We start from the raw sequence: 13,218 nt of genomic DNA, 5'->3' as shown, positions 1-13,218 counted from the left end.
AGGTGGTATAATCGCGCTACAAGAGCTTTTTCGCAGCTTCGTGGCGCTTACCAGCTGTTGTACAGAGGTGGTTAGCGCCACGAGCGTTCGAAAAAGCTCTTGCAGCGCGATTATACCACCTTTACCTTATTTTAGCGCTACTGTGTAACGGTTATAAATGCTAACGCTCTAAATTAGTAATATAGTCGGTTTATTATGGTGTAAACTAAATATATTTTTTTAAAATGAATCATCAGTGACAAATGAGGAGACATTTTATTTTTACGGATTGGATTATTAAAATAACATGTAGTCTATCGCTTTTATTTCTTTGTGTACGTGATATGAAAGTGCGAGTTCAAGTTTGCTGTCAATATATATGTATATTATCGTCAATATTTTCATGCGCCCTCAAAATATTCAGTTTTAAGTGCAAAAATTATATAGATATGTGGATTTGGAAATTGTATTTTGAACATAAATAAGACTTTGAGGGTTACAGATAATTTAATTAGGGTTATAGGTAATAAAAAATGATTTTAATTATGTTAACGTTACCAGGCTATAGATTTATATGATCTTCAAAAGATCGTAATAACCTCAAAAAATATGTTTACCAAATGCTATAATGGCGTCTCGATCAAGCAGCTCTCAGAGTTGGTTACATCTGCTCTAGCGCCTTAAGCTGTACAAAGGCTCTAGTGTTTGCTGTTGTAGACCTCAAGGTTATGCAGTTGTGGCATAGGAGTGCTTCAATATAACTGTTTTGGTCGCACACCAGCATTTTACTCGTACTTTTAGGGGTCAGTCGTTGAATATTAAAATAGTTTGAAAATCTTTTTTATTTTATTTTATTTTATTTTATTTTATTTTATTTTATTTTATTTTATTTTATTTTATTTTATTTTATTTTATTTTATTTTATTTTATTTTATTTTATTTTATTTTATTTTATTTTATTTTATTTTATTTTATTTTATTTTATTTTATTTTATTTTATTTTATTTTATTTTATTTTATTTTATTTTATTTTATTTTATTTTATTTTATTTTATTTTATTTTATTTTATTTTATTTTATTTTATTTTATTTTATTTTATTTTATTTTATTTTATTTTATTTTATTTTATTTTATTTTATTTTATTTTATTTTATTTTATTTTATTTTATTTTATTTTATTTTATTTTATTTTATTTTATTTTATTTTATTTTATTTTATTTTATTTTATTTTATTTTATTTTATTTTATTTTATTTTATTTTATTTTATTTTATTTTATTTTATTTTATTGTATTTTATTTTTTCTTTAAAAACAGTTGATAGACTGAACCACCACTGCACCTATGTAAATATATTATGATAATAATTTTAAGCTTTAGTATAAAGGTATATTACTCGGTTATAGCGCTTTAGGTGCTTAACATAATTCTGTAATCCCCATGGCTGTAAAAATGTTTCGAATGATACCTTATACATCTATTTGCCGTACAGAAGCCATATAAATATCTGATATAACGCTCAAGGCGCTATTAAAGACCTACGCAACTCTTTTATAGATGAGTAATACATTAGCCCTAAAAAAATCTGTTATAGAACCTAAGGCATTACAAAAAGCTTATTTACGCTCTTGAGCGCTATAAGCGCAACGCATAACTCCGTTTAAACTCCTTTACCTCCTAAAGTCCCCTTATACAGTTAACGGTGTTATAGAAGATTCCATTAACTCAGTTATACTTCCCTAGGCTGTCTAGCGATGCAATTACATGCTCATATATCACTATAAGTCATTAGTTTCCTACTAAACGGCTACTGTCCCGCCTAGCTGTTAAAGGGTTTTTTAAATAGCTAGTATACAACTTATAGAGAATTGTACAGCATTTGAACGACTCTTATGCAACTATCAGGCTGTATAACGACTGTATAAGCAGCTTGTGTGCTAGTTGGGTTGTTTGTGCGTTCTGACAAAAAAGTGATAAATGAGAATTTTTCAAAGCCAAGATAGTTTGTAATGACCTTGACTTTCTCTTTTACTGTTTCTCTATTGGGCATTCTTACCTCTTAAATGCTTATTAGCCGTCAAATATGAAGAATACTTAAGGTAATTATAATCTTCTATTTTCGACATCGTGGAAAATGCGTTAGAGTTGATGCATTGGGAAAAGTTGTGTATTTGTCATAAAAAATGTTTTCCTAGTAGTTAGTTGTTTTTTCTAGCTGTATGTAATAAAGCTGCCTGGCATTCTGAAATACCTATACTTACCAGGAATAAAAAGCCTTATAACGTTGCAACAGTCTTGCCATGTTACTTTCCTAATTTCCTCAAATTACTTTGGGTAGCGGGAAATCGTATTTTCTGCGATTTCACGGAGTTTATTACACGCTGCTCTCGTATATCCAGTTTAATGGAAAATATAATCATGATTACATTTCAGGAAAAGTCCTATGGCGTACAAGCACACTTATACAATATCAAAAATTGCGAAATGAACTGAGAAAAATGTATAGAAAATGTAAACATGTTAAGGTTTTCGGATTGTATCCAGCAAGCAAGAGGATTGATTAGCTTTTACTAGAATCCCTTACAAAGGCACATCCTGAAAGGGCTGACTTAACAGCATGTAAGGACGAAATAGTGCTATCCACATCCAGCGTAGTTTACCAATGAGGCCTGAATACTAAAAAGGTCTTATTGTTTGTATGTTTGCCCTCATTCTATAAACAGTAAAAGTAGAAACCGTAGAATTTATTTCCTCGTATATGAAACCACGTACACTGTTGCATGTGCTTGTAAATATGGTGTGGATTCAATAGTGCTACTGTGTGTGGTTTTCACGTACTTACTTTGTATCGCCCTCATATTCTTTGAGCTTTTAACCGTAGTATATTTCGTCAGCAGCAACATTGCGTCTTGTTTATTTAAGTAGCGTATTAAAGATATAATCATAGGCATTTGAAGCTGGTTGCAACATTTCGCAAAGATAAAATTTCGGTCTAGAGTAGTAGCCGCTAGTGGCGTAACTCGCAGGCATAAATTCATGCACCGCTTTGTGTAAACGGGAAAGTTAACAAAATAAAAAAAAAAACAGAACAATGCAGCGTTTCCAGAAAACTACCAGTTTAACAGAATTCTGAACGTTTGCCAAGAACTTGTTTAAAGAGTCTTGTTCGTTCTATACTCAACATGGTAACGAGATGTTGGAACGTTCACAAAACATAAAATCATGTTACAAGTTTAACTCACGTTGTGGTATTGAACTAAATTAATTTGATAAACTATATAGGCTTATGCTTTATCTTTGTAGTGTATGTGTACAAGAATAACTAGTCTTTTCACAGTGAAAGGAGGCTGAACTTTATAGTTTAGAAATTAAGAAAGGTTAAGGCAAACAACTTACTTGTGCTTCATAATATTATACGACCTTAAACTGAATTGTGTAAAAATCGAACAAATAAATTAATCAAATGATATTGGCATAGGCTAAATAACATCTATTGACGGGCTCTGTTTAATTAGAGTTCAAGGAAACCTTAGCACGCTCCCCCGGAGTGTCGTAAACACGACTAAGGAATTATGTTAGTCGAGCGGGCGATAGCGCTCGGTTGCACTATTAACTGCGGATTGCAATCAATACACCTACCAAGTATCTGTGTTGGTAGTTGGTACAAACCTCTAAGATCTTTGTGGCAGTGCAATAATGCTCTGAAATATTCCTGTGTAGTGGTATCTAGGTCTCGCGGTACATGTTTATAGCTTAAGTGTGATCTAGATTTAGTATCACAGTAGCTAGTTGTAAAATCGTGTATTCTTGTTACAGAACTGTGTTGATCGTGGTGGGAGTGCTGATGTTTTTCGCGTCACTATACGAGGGCTACCTGGAGCGCAAGTACCGGATAGCAGTCGAATCCCGGGACCTCGAGCTGGCACACAACGACACTAACCATAAGCAACCTGTTGGTACTTTCGTTTATAATATCCTTTTTTCACCAGCAATGCGAGAGTAAGTCATCGAGCCGGAGATAAAAAGTGATGATGCTACTCAAACAAAGTGGGTGCGGCGATAAGGGAAAACAATTTTCGCTGAATCCCACCGACGTGCGTGTTTCATGTGAAACAAACTGTGTGATTGAGCACGGTGTGAACCAACCGCCCGCACCGGCTCCGACACTTCTCGACATACAGTGTTTTCCACAGATCCAGTGTCATATATATTAATATTATATAAGCTGTACGACAAACTTGACCGCCGGACATTGTGTGGTTGACTAACGCTAAAGGGACGGTCTTTATTAATACACAAAGTTCCGCACCCAGTCAAATATTAAAACCCTGAAGTTTTCAACCGAAATTATTGAATTTTTTATGAAGTCATTTTGTCCCTTCCAATTTTTTCTCAAATCTCACCGTCGAATAATCTCCTCAGTTCTTTATCTTCCGGCGATCTGGGGGAAGTTATATTACAAGGGTACTCCAGTTACATTTTTAAAATGGACTTAATAAAACGCGTGGTTGGACTCATCAATCACAGGCTTAGTTATGTTAGGTGTTTGTGTTGTGGCGTTGAAAATCATCACTGCATTAAACGGGGGCACCGCATCAACTGACTGGGTGAGCTGAGCTTTTGTGCAATTCAATGCTCCGTCGCATTTTTCAATTCGTATCGCTCACGCGTTCACACCATCTATACAAGTCAACGCTGACGTACATACACTGTTTTAATCAAATTTTATTTGTTTTGTGTTGACTGCCGCAAATAACAATCCTATATGCATTGAATTTATACCTGCAAATATAAAAAGTATGATTTATTATTATATATTGTATTACCCATCAAGTAAATTCTTAAGCAAAGACGACGATCTTAAGTGCTCTGAAATAATTGGCACTATTATTAAACATCTATTATAAGAGACAATTGATGAGGTATCGTTTTTAGAAAAATATTAAGGGTGTATCGTTATTAATCTTAATGGAAGAGAATATTATCAAGGTATCGCACAACAGACATCAACAGAGCCCTGTGTAGGGTGGATACGGAAATGGGAGCGAAGGGCACGCCGCGGACACGCGATAAGCGACATTTGATAAAAAATAATAAGGGCGGGCAGACCTTAATTGTATATTAAATGACATTAGCTTAACCTTAATGAAATCTTGTAATCAGGTCAGCTGACAGATTTGAATTAATGTAATCTAGGATTGGAATAAATTAAATCCGGTTATAATTTAATTCTGTTAGGCTTGTACCATCATCAATCTTAGAGACGTTTATCATTTTATAAAACGTCTTGTACGAAGACAAGAATCTTTTGGTGACCCAAATTTCGGGACAAACTTTTATCACAATATAATAGTTGGCTAAAAGGTCCTGATATTTCTTATAAAATTTGACAGACGTACCTACTTTACAAGAATATCATGAAAAGTTACAAAGTCTCTGAATATTTACCAGTTTGATATTACCCAAAATTTTATCTCTAGACAGTGGTTCTAATGACGTATGTCATTTGTTTATTGTACTTGGTATAATCGTTATTTGTCGCTATACTTTGTTTAAACATTAAAGCATTGAAAAACTTTTTGATGACATGGCTCTAAATGGTTCGTAGAGTAAAAATTAACAACTTAAAAAGGTCTGTTGTTGAGAGGTTTAACTACAGTATATACCAATAACGGGCTTCTACTATTAGAAGTATATATCTATGTATGTACATATATGTATATGTATGTTATTGGTTATCTTTTCCCATCCGAGTAAACACATGAATACATCTATTGTTCTTCTCCAATCAACAGTTATGACGTAACAATATTTGCAGGCCAACAACAATGTGGCACAGGCTGATGGGAAGGCAGCAGACAATGGCGAACGAGACCTTCGGCGGGAAACTTGTGGTGAGTACACTGAGTACCTAATCAATGTAATGTGATTATGTTTATATGTGTTCTGGGTGTATTTTCGTTTGTCTACAATGCGTCTTTTACTTCAAACTTAGAATGAAACTACTAACACTTTGTTTCGATGCCGCGACGTTGATACACTAGTTTGTGAAATAATATTGTCGCGTAAAGAAAAGCTTTCCAAGCTTTTGAAAAGCTAGTCCAAGCTTGAATAATTCTTCATTTTATAATAACGTCAATATAGACTATTCATAGCAGTTATAAGCCGATCGATAGTTTTATGCGACAAGCAACCCTTGATTTGACAAATAAGGACCATTAGTGCTTTGATTAATTGTTGTAATTGCAATCACAGCGATTGTTTTTTTTTTTTTTAACGGGATTTATTAAAACCAAAAAACGAGGAATAAAAACATTCATTTTATAACCGTAATTAATTTTTAGATTATTTGTTTCAAATGGATTAACTTTTAAAATGAAATGTGCAAAATTTCAACAAGTAGACTTTGCTTTATTTTTCAATTAGTCCGTGTAATCAAAGAGTAAATGCAGAAAACCTTTGTGCTCGTGAAACTTTCCGCTTTGTTGGGAAGCAAAAAATCGTATAATTTTTCTCATAGCTTTTTCAATAAACTTCGTTCATAAGCCGATGATTAAGAAGTTTTGAGCAAAGAAGTTGTAAGTAAGGTCAAGTTAAACAATAGGTGAGAGTCGCGACTTTTTGCCAATAATTAAGATTTCTACAGTAGGTACTAATTAGATGCCTAGTTTCGTAATAATAGTATAAAAACATTTGCATAATATAAAGTGGGATTTATTACAAAATAATGGATATTATCTTTCATATTGTGATGTTAATGGCGTGGGATGGTAAAAGCGAATGGATATTATTGGAAGCCTCATAAATGAAACAGTAATAATTTCACACGATTGGGAATAAGGGAGTTTACATTCCGAGATTAAAGCAATATCAGCGATATTGAAATACACCTTAGGAGGAATTGTTAGATAAATGTTGTTGTACAAACATAAATTGATATTAATGTTGTTGTACGTTTATTATTTCACATTATTGCTGTACTTGGAAGCTTAACTAAGTTAGTTTAGTTCATTTAATACGCACTGGGTTAATGGTAACGACCGCCCCGCGAGACTGTCCTCCATCTGTCGAAAAATACACAAAATTTAAACTAATATAATTCACTAAAAGGGATACATGCTTATGTTTAACTTTATTATAGTTGTAAAAACTTTTCCAGACACAATTTAGGCTCTCAATATATAAGGTTTTTGGCGTGTCTCGGTTTATTTTATGAAACCAAGTTATAAGATAAGGTGGTTTCTGTTATCGATAGAGTTGCAGTCCATTGTTAGTGTGACAACACTTTACGACGAACACTGTCGCAATGTCTAACTCGAGAAATTGGGAATACAAAACACAGTTTCTTTGTACTGCAAAATTTATGTTGAATACTTATGATTAAAACTTTTTGCTATCTGCTTTATAATATTTACTAGGTGACCCGCGCAACTTCGCTTGCTTCACATAAGAGAGAATGGGTTGTATTTTTCCCCGTTTTTGTAACATTTTTTACTGGTACTCTGCTTCTGTTAGTCCAGCCTATAGCCTTCCTCAATAAACAGGCTATTCAACAGTAAAATATTTTTTCAATTCGCACCAGCAGTTTTATAATATTGATTAAGTTGTTAAATATCTTACGTTTTACTTTTGTTACAGGTGTTTGGTCGGAAGTACTGCTATCTTTCTCCATTCTATCGAACGGTAGAACAATCCTTAGCACGGATACTCCGAACGACGGAGCACTGACTTGCCTTCACGGAATGAGGTACTTTTTATTTTATTAGTGAACTTTGTTCGTCCCGTGCTACATATATGAATAGATCCTCAGACCCAATCATTTAGTTTTACGTCCGCTTCGATCCACTTCCTATCTCAATCGGTCCTGAATAAACTCGCGCAAAGTGCTTTTGATCTTAGTATTTGTACTAGGACTTGATTTAGGATTTTAGGATCTAATCCGATTCTGGGTTTCTTGCATCTCTTGTCTTTTACATCACTCACAGTAACTAAGTTTATGGATTGAATGGATTAATAATAATTTTACGCAAATCCTGTATTATTATCCTGCTAATATTAACTAGCTTAATTAGTAGAATTTCATAATTAAATAGCTTTGCGTGCACCTATAAAATCATTATTTCATAATCCACTAGCTGACACGCGCAACTTCGCTTGCGTCACATAAGAGAATCAAAATTTTCCCCGTTTTTGTAACATTTTTCACTGATACTCTGCTCCTATTAGTCTTAGCGTGATGATATATAGCTTATAGCCTTCCTCGATAAATGGGCTATCTAAAACTGAAAGAATTTTTGAAATCGGACCAGTAGATCCCGAGATTAGCGCGTTCAAACAAACAATCAAACAAACAAACTCTTTAGCTTTATAATATTAGTATAGATTTGTATTATACGTGCGTAATACACAAAATGAAACATTCATACACAGCGTAATCTGGTAGTAAATTAATTTGCAGCGAATCTGTTAAACCGTGCAAATATAAAATAATAGCTGTTACGCCATTAGCTCAATGTTCGCCTGTAAAGGTTAATATTACAACTCTTTATTAGACCATGTTTACTCCATTGCGTAACAAATATAAGCTTTATGGTAACCTATTTGGTACGTTTGTTTGATTATATAAACAATTAACTATGAGTTATTTGCCAGTAGATATTTTGATTAAATTGAGCGTAACGAATTGATAGACTAAGATTAATTTAGGCTTTGTTTTTAAGACACGCGGCAAAGTTTATCCTCAGTAAATGGATTAATGTTATTCAATATAGAGATTAAACTTTTAAGGGCAAACAGAGTTGAGCTTAGCTTCGCTTTTAATTAATTCGTCATTACGTTGAAATATAGTAGACGGAACTTGATATACTGAGAGAAGTTTATTATGAGTTTGTATAATTAAATCTACTGTAAATTAAGAACAACTACTAACGGATGCAGAAGTATTAGTTATAGTCAAACCCTCTTATTCAAAAAAACTATATAAACCTATTTTTGTTAAAAAGCTACTATAATATGTTTTCTCTTTTGCATTGCGCTAAGGAGTGAAAGAAACAAAACATTTTATAAGTTTTGCCTAAAACATTTTCCTAAATTTTATAAGCCTTTCATAACTTCATATATTTTTATGAATAAGAGAGATAGGCTACAGAAGTACCATTTATCGAATACTGTGGCCGAAAATTAAACTGTTTTAGACCGAAGAACTTCCTTTCAGTCCGTGCTTGTGTGAGAGAACACGGCATAGTTATACCGTATACGTATGTTGGTGCATATGCAGGCAATTTCGCCAGCCTGTGCAATACCGTGTGATCGTGTGTGGTCGCCCCAAATCCCAGAGAGACCATCATTCATCGGCCTTACTAGCCAACTGGGGCCCTAACATATTTTATAACAGAAAAATGCAATTAAACTTTTTGGCACTTCGGGAGTAAAAGTTTACTTTGAACAAATTAATTTTAAAATGTATCAAAGAGTGTACAAGCAAATATTTAATTTTGTACGACGCAGAAGAGCACAAAGCAGTTTAAATTAAAAACCTGAAGTAAAGGATTAATTACGTATGTAAACAAACTATTCTTTCTGCACTTGTGAGAGTGAAAAACGGTCCGGCAATGCACTACTGTGCCAATTAGGCTTAATGCTCATAGAAATAGCAAGCTTCTGGAGCAAATTTGAACAGAGAAATTCCAGACACAGTGTTGCTATACCTACATTGTTGGAGACGAGTGTATAACATATAATGCTCGTACAACAGTAACTCGAATTCTAGAACATATCCTTGCAGTATTATGATGGAACATGCAGTTTGTTTGCAACATTAATCGTGTGGTTTTAGAATAAATGACTCGTTTTGGGATAGTGGTTTGGTTTAAATTGTGGTTTGTAGGTGCTCTAGTTTCATCATAATTTACCTATCTAGTTTAAAATTAATAAATTAATATATTTTGTGCTTCTAGCTCTGCTTAGTTTGGAATCATCTGATTCTAAGCTAAGCAGAGCTTGTACTATCTGAACCAGATAAGTGAAACAAATATTTATAAATAAGTACATACTTATGGATACATTTACAACCAGGCTCAGAACAAAAACTCGTGCTCATCACACAAATATTTGTCCCGGGTGTTATTCGAACCAGCTACACGCGGCGCTACGGTTAGTGCGGCGAGGTGACCAATTCAACCACGGCGCCAAACGTCCAATAATTTAATTGTTGTTTAACATAAGTGTTTTATTTTAACAGGTTTATGTCGGTGATATGGGTGATTATGGTGCACACCTATTTGACCATATTCTACGTGGCTGATAATAAGACTATGAGAGTGATCACGGAACGTAACTTCTGGTACCAGTCTGTTGGCAACGCTTCTTACTGTGTCGATACTTTCTTCGTTATAAGGTTTGTATCTTGCTCACGTTACTTTATACATTTTAGGGTTCCGTACCTAAAAGGTAAACACGGAACCTATTACTAGGCCTCCGCTGTCTGGCTGTCTGTCACCAGGCTGTACCTCATAAACCGTAATACCTAGGAAGCTGAATTCACAAATCATGTATTTTCCTTGCCGCTATAACAACAAATACAATCTCCATACAATGTTTTTTTTAGTATCTTTTTTATTATGATGGTACGAAACCCTTAGTGCGCGAGTCCGACTCGCACTTGGCCGATTTATAATTATAATTTGAAGTAGTACAAAAGCAACAGTAGCCACTAGATTAAATAAAAATACTTGTCGAAAACTGCTTCTTGCTAGATGGTCTTACTTCTTACATTAAATACATTGTGAAATGTGTTGCGGCTAACACTACTTAGGTATAAATTACTCTGTGGACGTCAAGGACAAAATAATGCATTAAAGTTTATTGCGATAATGCAGTTGCAAGCGTTGCCTAACGTTAGCCTCTAAGAAGAATTATGTGACGGTGAAAGCAATATTTTCTAGGATTTTTTTTTAATATAATAGCCATTGTGTGCTTCTAATATAATTTAAGATTATAAGATCTTTACTCGTACATCTAGGATACGACAATAGGATGATAAACGTTAAGCTGTGAGCCGACACAATGGTTATGTTCTGAACTGTATCAATCAGAAATGATTCGTCTTTTCCTTTAGCTAGGCTATTAATAATTTGATGTTATGGATGTGTTATAGAATTTTTGACTTAAATATAGAGATTTCTTTTACAATACTAAAATCCGCAAAAAAACCCTTGCCTCAATAACTATCATCATAAGCAACAACTTTTGTTTTACGATTTCAAACATAACTCAATACATGAAAATCAATAAGCCAAGTTTTCCAGTTTTAATTTAACAATGAAAATTGAGACTCGTATTGCTCATAAAATTATAGTATTTTTATATCCAGGTAGCAATATTATTTCTCAACAGGATTGTTATACAAAGCGTACATCGAAATGGCTAAAAATAGACCCACTATTCGGATACAAATTCTTGTTAAACGGAATTTCAATTTAATTTGTTTGTGTCCATTTCGATTCGAATTAACATTGTTCAGATGGACGTTTGATTAACGATTAGCAACGATTTCCTCCAAGGAACTTGACGATAAGACCCTTGTCTACATTGATATCAATCACAATCTGTTTGACCGTCAAAACCAATTAGTTGCGAGAGCTCTTGACCTGTCATAAACAATTTGAATAGGATCCGAGCTAGTCATTTCTCCGAAGCTTCAATATCAATCTGTATTTCATAACTGCCTTTGAGAAATATTTTGCATACATTTCAATGAATGTATTGTAGTAGGGGTGGCGTATCCTACTTTTACCAAAGCGTTTGACCTTTTTGTCCGGTGTTCAGTAAAATTGACATGTGCCAGCCGTGACAATTTTCATTACTGTTGTGTTGGACACGAAACGAACAGCGGGCTTAAAATATTGGTACAATAAAATTTACCGGCAGCTTTATTTTTATGAGAACGAAGCTAAAAACATAATAACAAAAGCAATAGAGTATTTTTACGTTATTTTGATTTTGCTAGGTCTTGGGTGCACGAGGGTCACTTTCCACGTGTTATAAGGCGACGTAAATCAAATTAATGTGGCTCACTACCACCGTGCAATGAAGCGAATATTTTATATATTTCTATAGAAATCTATCTTTCTTCCACTTTGACTCGTATTTCCTTAGCCTTTCATCATTAATACAAAGCTTGTTAGTGATTGGCGTTAAATTGTTCGTTCTCACCAACTTAGTCTTAACATAATTAAAGTTTAAAAGTGTTCCGACGCCCACTTGAAATGGGATGTCACTTTTAGTTAACGATCTCGACAGGGATAACTGTTAGGCAACTGACCCGAAAGGGTCTATCACTAACTTAATAGCTTTCAATTTCCTTTATAGGCTTTCTGAAACCTTTCATAAATATAAAAATAACGAGCTAATATCATTCGATAGTGTTTGTTTAATAATATTTTTTGTTGCAGCGGTATCCTCGTCACCATTCTATTCTTACGAACAGAAGATAAAAAGAACAAAAATGAAAGCCAGCAAGACAAACAGGATATTAATAAGAACCTTAATGGCTTCAGTAATTCCGCACTCTCCATCTCTGTGATAAGCCAACAATCTTTTAAGGAAGATTTATTAGACAAGCCAAAAAGTAGCGTGTACACGTTTGCTGAGCTGTTCGCGATGGTGAAGTCTTTCTTGATATTGTTCACGTATCGTGTAGTCAGGTTGACTCCTGCTTACGGCTTCGTAATTGGTCTCAATGAGATTGCTCTGCGGTATACCCATGACCGGTCGGTGTTCGAGCCGGCGATCTTCGACCACATCACATGTGACCAGTACTGGTGGAGGAATCTCCTGTACATCAACAACTTGTACCCTCAGCGCGAGATGTGTATGGTGTGGTCTTGGTACATGGCAAACGACACACAATTCTATGTCGTCGGAATTATATTGCTGCTCATTTCTGTCAAGTAAGTAAAAGTAACTTCAACAAAGACTTGTGAATTACAAAATATTACCCAAATCTCCAGCGCGTCGGAAATTGACTAAATCTCCTCGCGTATACCTTCTTTGGTACTTTTTGGGATTCTTATAAAAGTAGAAAAGTTTGTTTGTTCAATTCTTTTAAGTTGTGTTAAGAACTACGTATTAAGTCGATTTATTTTTGTTACAAGTCGACTTGCAGAAATATTCTTCCTTTAACTGTATTTACTTATCTGTATTTCTGTGTATCATTCATGGAATTTTGCCTTGCGGATA

At 34.1% G+C, this 13,218-nt stretch overlaps 1 protein-coding gene across 1 annotated transcript in view; it reads left to right on the top strand.

Annotated features, from left to right (window-relative positions):
- Positions 1–13,218, top strand: part of LOC142983702 (O-acyltransferase like protein-like) — a 78,031-nt gene that overhangs the window by 48,304 nt on the left and 16,509 nt on the right. The window contains exons 5-9 of the mRNA XM_076130707.1: positions 3,796–3,931; positions 5,798–5,873; positions 7,618–7,726; positions 10,220–10,375; positions 12,432–12,929. Of these exons, the coding sequence (XP_075986822.1) occupies positions 3,796–3,931; positions 5,798–5,873; positions 7,618–7,726; positions 10,220–10,375; positions 12,432–12,929 (975 nt within the window). The remainder of the gene's footprint in view (positions 1–3,795; positions 3,932–5,797; positions 5,874–7,617; positions 7,727–10,219; positions 10,376–12,431; positions 12,930–13,218) is intronic.

Source organism: Anticarsia gemmatalis, chromosome 2, assembly GCF_050436995.1.
Source record: "Anticarsia gemmatalis isolate Benzon Research Colony breed Stoneville strain chromosome 2, ilAntGemm2 primary, whole genome shotgun sequence".
In the NCBI taxonomy this organism is placed as follows: Eukaryota; Metazoa; Arthropoda; class Insecta; order Lepidoptera; family Erebidae; genus Anticarsia; species Anticarsia gemmatalis.
The sequence above is the reverse complement of the archived record's forward strand: the minus strand, read 5'-3'. Positions and strand labels throughout refer to the sequence as shown.